At 32.9% G+C, this 12,216-nt stretch overlaps 1 protein-coding gene across 5 annotated transcripts in view; it reads right to left on the reverse strand.

The window, feature by feature from the left end:
• The window catches only part of HGF (hepatocyte growth factor), an 85,173-nt gene that overhangs the window by 9,494 nt on the left and 63,463 nt on the right, over positions 1-12,216 (reverse strand). For 4 of the 5 annotated variants that reach the window (XM_047094840.1, XM_047094838.1, XM_047094837.1 and 1 more), the window contains 5 exons: positions 11,545-11,641; positions 8,693-8,767; positions 7,696-7,842; positions 7,071-7,177; positions 6,805-6,950 (listed from right to left, as the gene is read on the reverse strand). In XM_047094840.1, coding sequence (XP_046950796.1) covers positions 6,805-6,950; positions 7,071-7,177; positions 7,696-7,842; positions 8,693-8,767; positions 11,545-11,641 — 572 coding nt within the window. The remainder of the gene's footprint in view (positions 1-6,804; positions 6,951-7,070; positions 7,178-7,695; positions 7,843-8,692; positions 8,768-11,544; positions 11,642-12,216) is intronic. The other variant, XM_047094839.1, reaches the window with a different exon arrangement.

Raw genomic sequence — 12,216 nt, forward strand, 5'->3', positions numbered from 1 at the left:
CAGAAATTACTTTTCTTGGCATAAAGAAAGAATACTCCTGTATTTCCTGTTGGTGTTGGTAATTAAATTTATATATATTTTTTTATATTTCATACTCCCCTTCGTGGAAGGTAGCCTGTGATTTCATGACCTTTCTCTCTTTCTTTTCATCTTTTTGTGCAAATGCCTATTATATTAAAGCATAGGTGCTTACCCTGTTTTATCATCAGATGATCGAAGAAAGATGAATAGATTGATAGATTGATTTTTGTGTTATGTTTTTATAAAAATGTATATATTTATGCTTGTTATTATGTATAATCATTACAAATGTGCTGCATCATTTACATGTACCATGTAGCCTCCTAAGACTGCAGTGACTGGCTTTTGGCACCTCTTGTGTGAAGAAGAGTGTTTAGGACTATCTAAAATTTCCCATAACAGTGATGTGCTGAGATAAAACTAGACTACTGCAAATTTAGTTTTGAAAATACAGGTGTAAGAAAGAGAGCTATCAGCATTATATGATGGGGGAAATCAAGGTAGGGGTGAAGCTGGTGATAAAACAGCAAGGGAAATATGTTAGTCTAAGAGATTTCATATAAGCTATGCCACATGACTTAATAAATCTGAAGTTTTACCATTGATTACTGATACAAACTCTTCAAAGCAATTCACTTTGGAAGACTTCCACTAAATGTGATTCCATTGCTATTATACAAACATTTGGGAGATTTTCTTCAACTGTTTAGATTTCAGTGGCTTCAGGGATTATATTACCTTGTTTTAAATATAAGTCATATTAAAAAAAACATTCTAGAGGATAAATATATTTTTGAGACATGGCAGAATCAATTTAAAATTTCTTGTCAGTATGGATAAAAAATAGGGGCACCTGGTTGGCTCAGTTGATTAAGTGTCCGACTTTGGCCCAGGTCATGATACTGTGCTTTGTAGATTCGAGCCCTGCATCGAGCTCTGTGCTGACAGCTTGGAACCTGGAGCCTGCTTCAGATTCTGTGTCTCCCTCTCTCTCTGCCCCTCCCCTGCTTACACTCTCTCTCTCTGTCTACCAAAAATAAATAAACATTTAAAAAATTGTTTAAAATATGGATAAAATACATATATGATAGTGTAATGAATAATTCAATTCAGTGATAAAGTTAGGAATCTTAGAATATATAGATGATAAATCAGATTACAGGCTGTTCCTGATAAGCAGTTGCAAAACATTTTGAGTAATGGCAGTAGGGCGGGAGAAGTGCATAGCTTCTTAAATGGTCGTGAAGATTGGACTGAGCTCAAAACTTTGTTTTTACTTAGTGTAAATAAATAAATAAATAAATAAATAAATAAATAAATAAATCTTTCTCCTAGTAGGATTTCTATTATAATAATGGACACAGTAATACTGATTTACTGGAAAAACACCAAATTTGAAAGTGGTTATAAACACATAATCTATTTCTGACAATATCATTTTAAACCAGTTTTTAAAACTCTTCAACTTAGTAAATATTTTCTTTTCAGGAACATAATATTAAAGCAATATATATAACACATGTATGTCAATACATATTTATGCTCCATATTTAGAGTATTTTCCTACATGTCAAAAGATACTTCATTATTGATTGAACTTATCCCATGCCTTACCGCATATAGTATTCCACAACTCCATAGCTCCTAGGCTTGGAGAGTATGTCTCTTGTATTCAAAATACATAAACATGCCAGTCAAAGGACACAGGGTGGTGGGGCACCTGGGTGGCTTAGGGGGTTAAGCTTCTGACTCTTGGTTTTGGCTCCGGTCATGACATCACAGTTTTGTGATATCTGTGTTCATGATCTGTGCTATGTACACTGCTGTGTGGCGTATTCCTGGGATTCTCTCTCTCCCTCTCTCTATGCCCCTTCCCAATTTGCACTGTCTTGATATCTCTCAAAATACATAAATAAAATTTAAAAATATTAAAAAAACAAGACATAATGGATAAAAAAGCAAGATCCATGTATATGCTGCCTACAAGAGACTCATTCAGACCTAAAGACCTATGTAGATTGGAAGTGTAGGGATAGAAAAGCATTTATCATGCAAATAGAAGTAAAAAAAAAAGCTGGGTTAGCAATACTTATATCAGACAAAATAGACTTTGAAACAAAGACTGTAACAAGAGACAAAGAAGGACACTATATAATCATAAAGGGAACAATTCAACAAGAAGATATACAATTGTAAATATGTATGCACCCAACATGGAGGCCCCCTAATGCATAAAGCAACTAATAACAAACAGGAAGGGAATAATTGATAGTAATACAATGATAGTAGGGAACTTTAAGACCCCACTTACATCAATGGGTAGATCATCCAAACAGAAAATCAACAATGAAAGAGTGGCTTTGTATGACACATTGGCCAGAAGGACTTAACAGATACATTCAGAACATTCCATCCTAAAACAGCAGAATACACATTCTTTTCACTTGCACTGCATATTGTCCAAAATAGATCACATATAAGGCAATAAGTATCAACAAATTCAAAGAGATTGAAGTTGTATCATGCATCTTTCCAACCACAATGTTATAAAACTAAAAATCAACCACAAGAAAAAATCTGAAAAGATCACAAATACATGTAGGTTAAATAACGTGCTACTAAAACAATGAATGTATCAACTAAGAAATCAGAAAGTAAATAAAAAAATACATGTAGACAAATAAAAATGAAAACACAACAATCCAAAGTCTTTGGAAGGCAGCAAAAACTGTTCTAGAAGGGAAATTTATCACAATACAAGCCTACCTCAAGAAAAAAGAAAAATCTCAAATAAGCAACCTACCCATAAACCTAAAAAGAGAGCTAGAAAAAGAAAAACAAACAAAACCCAAACCCAGCAAAAGGAAGGAAATATTAAAGATTAGAGCAGAAATAAACAAAATAGAAACTAAAAAAAAAAAAAGAACAGATCAATGAAACTAGGATCTGTTTTTTTTTAAAAGATCAACAAAATTAATAAACCTTTAGACTCATCGCAGAGAAAGAGCTTAAATAAAATCAGAAATGAAAGAGGAGAAATAGAAACAGATACTACAGAAACACAAAGGATTATAAGAGAATGTTATGAAAAATTACATGCCAACAAATTGGACAACCTAGAATAAATTCCTAGTAATGTATAACCTCCCAAAACTGAATCAGGAAGAAATAGAAAATTTGAACATAATAACTACAAGCAGTGAAATTAAATCAGTAATTAAAAAAAAAACACTCCCAACAAACAAAAGTCCAGGACCAGACATCTTCACAGGTGAATTCTACATAAACATTTAAAGAAGAGTTAATACCTATTCTCAAATCATTCCAAAAAGATAGAAGAGGAAGGGAAGCTTCCAAATTCATTCTACAAAGATAGCATTACCCTGATAGCAAAAGCAGATGAAGGCACTGCATAAAAGAGAACTACAGGCCGATATCTCTGATGAACATAGATGCAGAAGTCCTCAACAAAATATTAGCAAACCAAATACAACAATTAATGATTTAAAAAACCATTCACCATGACCAAGTGAGATTCATTCCTGGGATACAAGGTGGTTCAATATTTGCAAATCAAACAATGTAATGCATGACATGAGCAGGAGAAAGGATAAAAACCATAAGATCATTTCAATAGATGCAGAAAAAGCATTTGACAAAGTACAACATCCATTCATGATAAAAACCCTCAGCAAAGTAAGTTTAGAGGGAACATACCTCAACATAATAAAGGCCATCTATGAAAAACCCACAGCTAATTTCATCACCAATATGGAAAAATTGAGAGATTTTCCTCTATTATCAGGAAGACAGGGATGTCCACTTTCACCACTGTTATTTAACATACTGTTGGAAATCCTAGTCACAGAAATCAGACAACAAAAAGAAATAAAAGGCATCCAAATTGTCAAGGAAGAAGTCAAACTTTCACTATTTGCAGATGACATGATACGCTATATAGAAAACCCTAAAGACTCCACCAAAAACCTACCAGAATTGATAAATAAATTCAGTAAGGCCACAGAATACAAAATCAATGTATAGAAATCTTTTGCATTTCCATACACTAATAATGAAGTAGCAGGAAAAAAGAAATTGAGAAAACAATCCCATTTACAATTGCACAAAAAGTAATGAAATAAAGTATACTTTGTTAAGTATAAACTTAACAAAGGTGGTGAAAGGCCTTTTCTTTGAAAACTATAGCACTGATGAAAGAAATTATCAATGACACAAAGAAATGGAAGGATATTTCATGTTTATAGACTGGGAGAGCAAATATTGTTAAAATGTCCATACTATACAGAGAAATCTACAGATTTAATGCAATCCCTATCAATACACCAACAGCATTTTTCACAGAAGCAGAAAAAACAATCTAGAAAAGAGCATGAATAACCAATGTAATCTTGAAATAGAAGAACAAAACTGGAGGTATCACAATCCTAGATTTCAAGATATACTACAAAGCTGTTGTAATCAAATTAGTATGGTACTGACAAAAGATAGACTCATAGATCAATGTAACAGAACAGAGATCCCAGAAATAAACCCAACATTATATGGTCAATTAATCTGCAGCAGAGGAAGAAAGAATGTGCAATAGGAAAAAGACAATCTCTTCAACAGATGGGTTGGGAGAACTGGACAGCTACATGCAAAAGAATAAAACTGGAACACTTTCTTTAACCATACACAAAAATAAATCCAAAATGGATTAAGAAATAAATGTGAGACCTGAAACCACAAAAATCCTAGAAGAGAGCACAAGAAGTAATTTCTCTAAAATCATCCATAGCAACATTTTTCTAGATATGTGCATCCTGTGGCAAGGGAAATAAAAGCAAAAATAAATTACCAGGACTATATCAATCATCAAAATAAAAAGCTTCTGCACATCCAAGGAAACAGTCAACAAAACTAACAGGCTACCTAATGAATGGGAGAAGATATTTGCAAATGACTTATCTGATGAAGTTAGTATCCAAAATATAGAAAGAATTTATACAAAATCAACACCCCAAAACCGAGTAATCCAATTGAAAAATGGGCAGAAGATGGGAACAGACATTTCTCCAGAATATACAGATGGCCAACAGATACATGAAAAGATGCTTAACTTCACTCATCAATAGGGAAATGAAATGCAAATCAAAACCATAATGAGACATCACCTGCCAGAATGGCTAAAATCAAAAACAATAGAAATAACAAGTGTTGGCCAGGATGTGGAAAAACAAGGAACCCTCTAGCACTGTTGGTGGTGAAAGCAAACCAGTGCAGCCACAGTGGAAGACAGTATGGAGGTTCCTCAAGAAATTAAAAATAGCACTACTGTATGATCCAGTAATTCTACTGGATATTTACCCAAGAAATATTGAAACACTAACTAAAAAAGGTATGTGCAGCCCTACATTTATTGCATCATTATTTACAAAAGCTGAATTATGGAAGCAGTATTAAGGGCCCATAAACAGATGAATGGATAAAGATGTGATATATATATCTATATATATACATATACATATATACATATATACACACATATACATATATATGTATATCTACATATATATACACATATACATATATACACACGTGCATACACACAGGAATATTACTCAGTCATAAAAAAAGAATGAAATATTGCCATTTGCAGCAACATGGATTAATCTAGACAGTATAATGCTAAGTGAAATAAGTTAGTAAGAGAAAGATAAATACCATGTGATTTCACTCATGTGTGGAATTTAAGAAACAAAACAAAGAAAAACAGGCAAACCAAAAACAGAACGTTAACTACAGAGAACACACTGTGGTTATCAGAGGGGAGGTGGGTGGGGGAGTGGGTGGAATTGGTGTAAAGAATTAAATACCCTTATAATGATGAGCACTGAGTAACGTATAGAATTGTTGAATCACTATATTGTACACCCAAAACTAATGAACACTGCATGTTAACCACCCTGGAATTAAATTTTTTAATAAAAATATAAAAAAATATTCTCAGTTTCAGAAATAATTTTAAAAGTACAAAATTTGCATAAAAATAAATTAAAAACAAAATGTAAAAAAAATACATGTAAAATAATGGTTTAACAGCTTGTCTATGTAAAATAGGGATAGGAAAACTGCCAAGTTGAAACAACAGTTGCCTAACAAATGAAAATGTCCAAGCTCTTGAAACCACAAACTTTGACCTTTTGTTTTTTTAAAATAGAATTTGTTTACACACACACACACACACACACACACACACACACACGCATGCACACGCATGCGCGCACACTGGCTTAACCAAAAACACATTTAAAAATTTAAAACCAGGCCTGTATCTGCTAACAAAATTACTAATGGGGTTCATTTAGGGAGAATTTGGGAAGATCAGATAACTTTAGAAAAACATTAGAAAAATGCAAACTATTGTATCAAACTGTGTATTGAATACTTTTAATTTGAACAGCTGTCCATTAGAGTTCTGGCTGCATTATTTTATTGTATTTGTTTTTTGTTTTGAGAGACAAATGTCATCATAGCTTGCTGATAATGAAACATGGATTTTCTTACTGTTTAAAGTAAGTGTAGAAGAATAATGAAAGGTTATTTTTCCCAATTTCTGCCTCTTAGAACAAACTGGTATACAGGGGTTTTTATTTGAGAAAAATGGACCACGATACCAAAGAGACAAAAAAGAAACAAAAAACAAACATGAGAAACTATGACATTTATTACATACTGTTCACTTAAAAAAACAAAAACAAAAACAAAAACAAAACCTTTTACCTCACATGGTCCTGACACAATATTTTCGGCACCTGCACATATTTCAGACTCATTCAGAGTCACCTTCCCTTGATGGTATTGGCTGCATTTCTCATTCCCCATAATATAGAGATGTGCTACTCGTAATAGACCATCAGAGTTGATTGCTAGAATGGTGTAAAAAATGCACAGTTAATGAGCACAAGGTAAGGTGAGAAAAAGGAAACAAATAGAATTGTTTTACATAAAAACATATGATATTGCCTTATCTTTTAAAAATAGCTTACATCCAGTATAACCCCAGCCATAAACACTGCAAGTGGTTTTTTCAGGAATGGTGCATCCATAATTAGGTAAATCAATTGTACTAACAAAATCATCCAGGACAGCAGGCCTGAAAATGGAAAATATAATGATAAATACCCTTGATTGAATCAACACAAAACTAACACATTGAAATTTGGTGTTAATTTTTAATATGAGATTAAGAGAAAATAAACAGTCTTGTTTCTTAAAAAAGAAAAAGGGAATGTCTAATCCAATGTAGGTAGTAGAGGTGGGGGTAGGTAGCAGAGAAATGAGTCATTTACTTGCTAAGTGGTCGCTGTATTTTTTAAACATTATTTTACCTATTAAAGTTACCAAATGATTACTCCCTAAGCTTTGGTTTTAGAGCAGGTTATTCAGACTTGGTCAAACTTCATTTATTAATTTTGAGAATTTTTAAGATGTCTTTGTCTCTTTGTACACACACACACACACACACACACACACACACAAACACATATGACATGTGACATATGCTTTTATAGTAAATTTACGTGAAAGAGAGAGAATAGCCACATGGCTAAAGAAAAAGCTTCAATAATTCCAGTGTGGGTTAAAAATACAAAACTTTCTCAAGCAACTAACCTAGCAAGCTTCAGTAATACCAGATCTGACCCTTCAGGCCCATATACCAGCTGGGACACATTTAGAACCTGTTTGCGTTTCTCATCTCCTCTTCCGTGGACATCATGAATCCCAAGCCAAGCTTCGTAATCTTTCAAGTCTTTGTTTCTAAGTAAAAAAATTAAAATGTAAAATACAATTTTAAATTGGGTAGTATTATTCAGACATATGATCATTTTAGCTTATAAATAGGGCAGATACATAACCTAAATTTAAAATTTGAATCAAAGTATAATAAAGAGCAACACATTCGTTATGAGAGATTCTGAGTGTTGCAAGCACACATAAGGAGAAAGAGCCTTCAAACTGCTCAAATTCTAAATGGCTATTTAAGAAAAAAACTCTTTTAGCCACACGTGAAAAATTCTCAGGTGAAGCACATCACATGAAGTATAATTTTCTGCAGATTTTCCTTCTTAGCTTTGTATATGTTTGGTTTATTAATGGGGATTGAGAATTTATACCAACAAAATCAAAGTGACTTTGATGAGAATCAGGAAGTAAGTTTACAAATGCTACCTCCTTAACTTTTCCTTAGGCTAATTATCATTAAAAATTAATCCCAGGATGCTTCTGAGCCTGGATCTACATAAGAAAGGAGAAGTGAGAATTGAGAGAAATTTGCTGGTAACTAAGAAAAGGATTTCTATCTGGAAATATAGAGTGCAAGTAGGAGGTGGGGGGAAAGATTATTTACATAATTCTAGCAAAATTCTCTCCCAAATGAGAGTCATGCCAATTGTAGAAAGAAGTGAACAGAAGTAGTACCCAGTACATAAATATCAATTAAGTCAAAGTAAGTTTTGCAAGCTAAATCTAAAAACAGAAAGTACATAATTTGTTCAACACTTGTTGGTGAATCTGTTAAATGAATACACATTTTAAGCCTAAAAGCTAAATGGAAACCCTACATATTTTTGAAGGCTCAAAACAAATATTGGTTTCAGAAACACTTTACCGAGAAGGGAAACATTGTCTTGCGGTAAGAATCCAACTTTCCTTTATCAATGATCCTCCACAGATATGTTTATTTCTATGAAAGAGGAAAGAGAAACAAGTAACATCTGTGCAGAAAGGGTGCCTGCCAATTAATGCAAAACCTATGGCTCCATTGTTAAAAATAAATGCATTTGAGAGGAAAATATAGAAATTAGCTCAGCGAGAATAAAATGAATAACTCTTTTACTGGAAGGATGATATTTGATGATTGAAGCATTAGCATTTTTTTCCTCATGTGATAACAAATACGAAATCATTTTTATTTTTGAGTAATGAGCCCTATCATTACACACTGAGATCCATTCCCACCACACATATTCACATGTGTGTGTATCTATCCTTGTGAGAGCAAGTATGTACTACAAATATAGAATATTTAGCATGAACAAAAATCACAAAAGAACAACAAAAACAATGTAGACCTATTTAAATTCAATGTCTGATTATAAAAATGCAACCCTGAGTTTTTACTTAAACCCTAAAAACTATCTGATGGCGGCAATATATATTTGGACATTATTTCCCTTCTTTCATTACCATTATTTATTTTTGAAATGTTAACTTTGAATATAGTGGAGTTTGAGTAAATTTGCTGAGCTTAAAGCAAGCAGTATAAATTTCACTTATAAAATTAAAACAATTTTATAAGACAAATCATCTAAGAAATTATTAAATATTTGTAGGGAATAAAAAATACTAGCACATTTACTTGATGATATCCTAAATCTGTAAATGCATTATTTTTTGGCAGAGAAATGGAAAAAAACACAACTTTTCCCAATTTACATTTCCAAAGAGTACAGATGTTCAATGCTTCAGAGGGTAATAGAAGAAGGTTCCCAGACTAAGACCACAATTATTTATGGCCAGTACCACAGAGGAGGCTAAGAGTGTATATCGAGTTTTAATTTCTGTTCCTCTCAGTATGTGTTTTGGAAGAATAACTAAACAGCTGTTTTTACTGAGGACTTGGATTTAAAAGAAAAAAAATATTTTTTTTCTAAAAGTTTATAATACTCTGATCTGATGGAAAAGAGTTTCACCTGCTCCTCTAAGGTGGGAGACTTCCAAAGGACTATTCTTATACATCCTCCCATGGTCAGTAATAAATTTAGAAGTATATGCCTCTTTTTTTTCTCGAGTTATGAGATTTGCAAAGAATCAGTAATTAATTCATATATGTGGAATATTAGAACAAATTTATCATAAAGAAAATGAAACACTCTCTCCCCAAAATTGACAGTCTTCATTAAATCTTTATATTTCATAGTCAGCTCTAATATTCTGGTGAGTTTCACAATTCTGTTTCAGTACTACACGCCTAGGACAGCAACACCACAATTATTGACATAAATATTTGTCAAATTTGGTGGCTTACTCTCTGCAAAAGGGCATATTAAAAGAAAACTTTAGGCCATCTTCTACCCAGTATCTAGAGTCTGATTTATATTTATATCAAATTTATGAATGCCATGCTTGCTAAGAATTAGTTTATTCATAAAAGAACTTCAGTTTCAAGTTGTCTTTATTCTACTTCAATATCCCTGATTTAATTGTAGCAAAAGATGTACTTTCTACCTCTACTAGAAAGTTAGAGGTAAAGGAACATAGAGGGTCTTCAAAAAGAGGAGATATTTGAGTTGGTATTTGAAGAATGAGAAGTATTTTCCAGACATAAAATAGAGGAAGAAAGATACAACATGTAGTGAGAACAACAACCTAAAGGCTTGGAGGGAGAAACATGGAATATCTTGAAAACAAGGGGAAATGGGGCTAAAATGAGTGTATTTTGGGATAGACTATATAATGAGGCTCCAAGAGAGATAAAAACAAAGGTACTTTAACATTCAGATTACCATATGGTGTAATATATGTAATGTATAGGAAGTTGTAAGATCAGATTTCAACTAACTTCTATTTTCAATATTTAATTCTTCCAACATAACTAGTGATTTTAATTTTTATAGGAGTATATTGTCCAAAATGATTTTACTGAAAACATATCATGAAATATGAGAAATAGACATGTCAAGAATTTTTCATCCATGCTGAATAGTATAATAGCTAGGCTATCCAACATCAATATAGTTGGTTAATCTTTTTCTCAATGATAGACTATTCTATAACTTAAAATTATTATTTTCATTAGAATGCAAATGAAAAAATTTAGAAATTAAAAACAAATATAAAGTTTCTGATATGATTACATATAAGCATGTTAGAAAATAAAGTCATGGGGTGCCTGGGTGGCTCAGTCGGTTAAGCGGCCGACTTCGGCTCAGGTCATGATCTCACGGTCCGTGAGTTTGAGCCCCGCGTCGGGCTCTGTGCTGACAGCTCAGAGCCTGGAGCCTGTTTCAGATTGTGTCTCCCTCTCTGATCCTCCCCCGTTCATGCTCTGTCTCTCTCTGTCTCAAAAATAAATAAACATTAAAAAAAATTAAAAAAAAAGAAAATAAAGTCATAATATCCTAGATTAGGGAATTAATTGCATGTGTTTTATAACTGCTTCAGTGATATCAAGGTATAAGTAGGTTCTCTGTGTAGTTGTGTTTTCTTAAAAATTAATGAAGTGTCACTTGTCATCAGAGACAATGTCAACACATAGGGAACCTCCATGAACATTTAAAAAGGCACTGTCTCTGAAGGCACAAATTGTAAAATCCGGAGCTATTTGGCAAGCAGAATCTGGTCAGTCTCCTCTTGTGCTCCCCTCATATGGGTGCCTATATGGATGGTACAACCATCCTGTTGGGAATATGACTTTGCAAATAATTCAAACACATGTGATTTGTGTCTATTAATAATTACCTGTATTTCAAACTAACCATCCATCCTACATTTGTCCGCGTTGGGATTCCATTTACAACTCGCAGTTGTTTTGTTTTGGCACAAGATATTACAGGATCTAAAAAGAGGACCAAAGACAACATTTTGACAAAACATCTTGCAATAATCAGTGCCTCTCAGTTTGCTTAAAAGCATGGTACTTAAACAAATGTAACTACTGTAAGTTTGTCAGAAGAACATTTGGAGGAAAGAAGGTAAGTATTATGACTATAGTGTCAAAACAGGCCTAAAATGTTTGCTATGTTCATCTAAGTAGACAAGTAACATAAAAAAATGAATTAACTCAAGGTAGACAGCATTGCCATAGTGAGAGTGGCTTTGCCCACCAAGCACTAAATATAGGCTCTTCATATCTAACACTAATTGTTATTTCCTTCACAAACCTCTATACAAAATGGAAGAATGTTCTTTATAGTAGCCATTTCTGAATATCAATGGAAATCAATAGCCTCAATGAAAAAAAAACTATATTTGTTTTTTATTACTTCTTTTTTATGATAAGAATGTAGAGCCTTTTGAAACATGTTACCAGCATTGCATTTATTGAAATCGTATCCAGATGACAAAATTATTATGTCCAAATCATTAAACCCAAATGACATGATGCAGAATTCTTTGGCGTCAACTTTTTCC

The sequence above is a fragment of the Lynx rufus genome, unplaced genomic scaffold, assembly GCF_022079265.1.
Source record: "Lynx rufus isolate CCGP_SWC_20201006 ecotype Redwood Valley unplaced genomic scaffold, mLynRuf1.p SCAF_4, whole genome shotgun sequence".
NCBI lineage: Eukaryota > Metazoa > Chordata > Mammalia > Carnivora > Felidae > Lynx > Lynx rufus.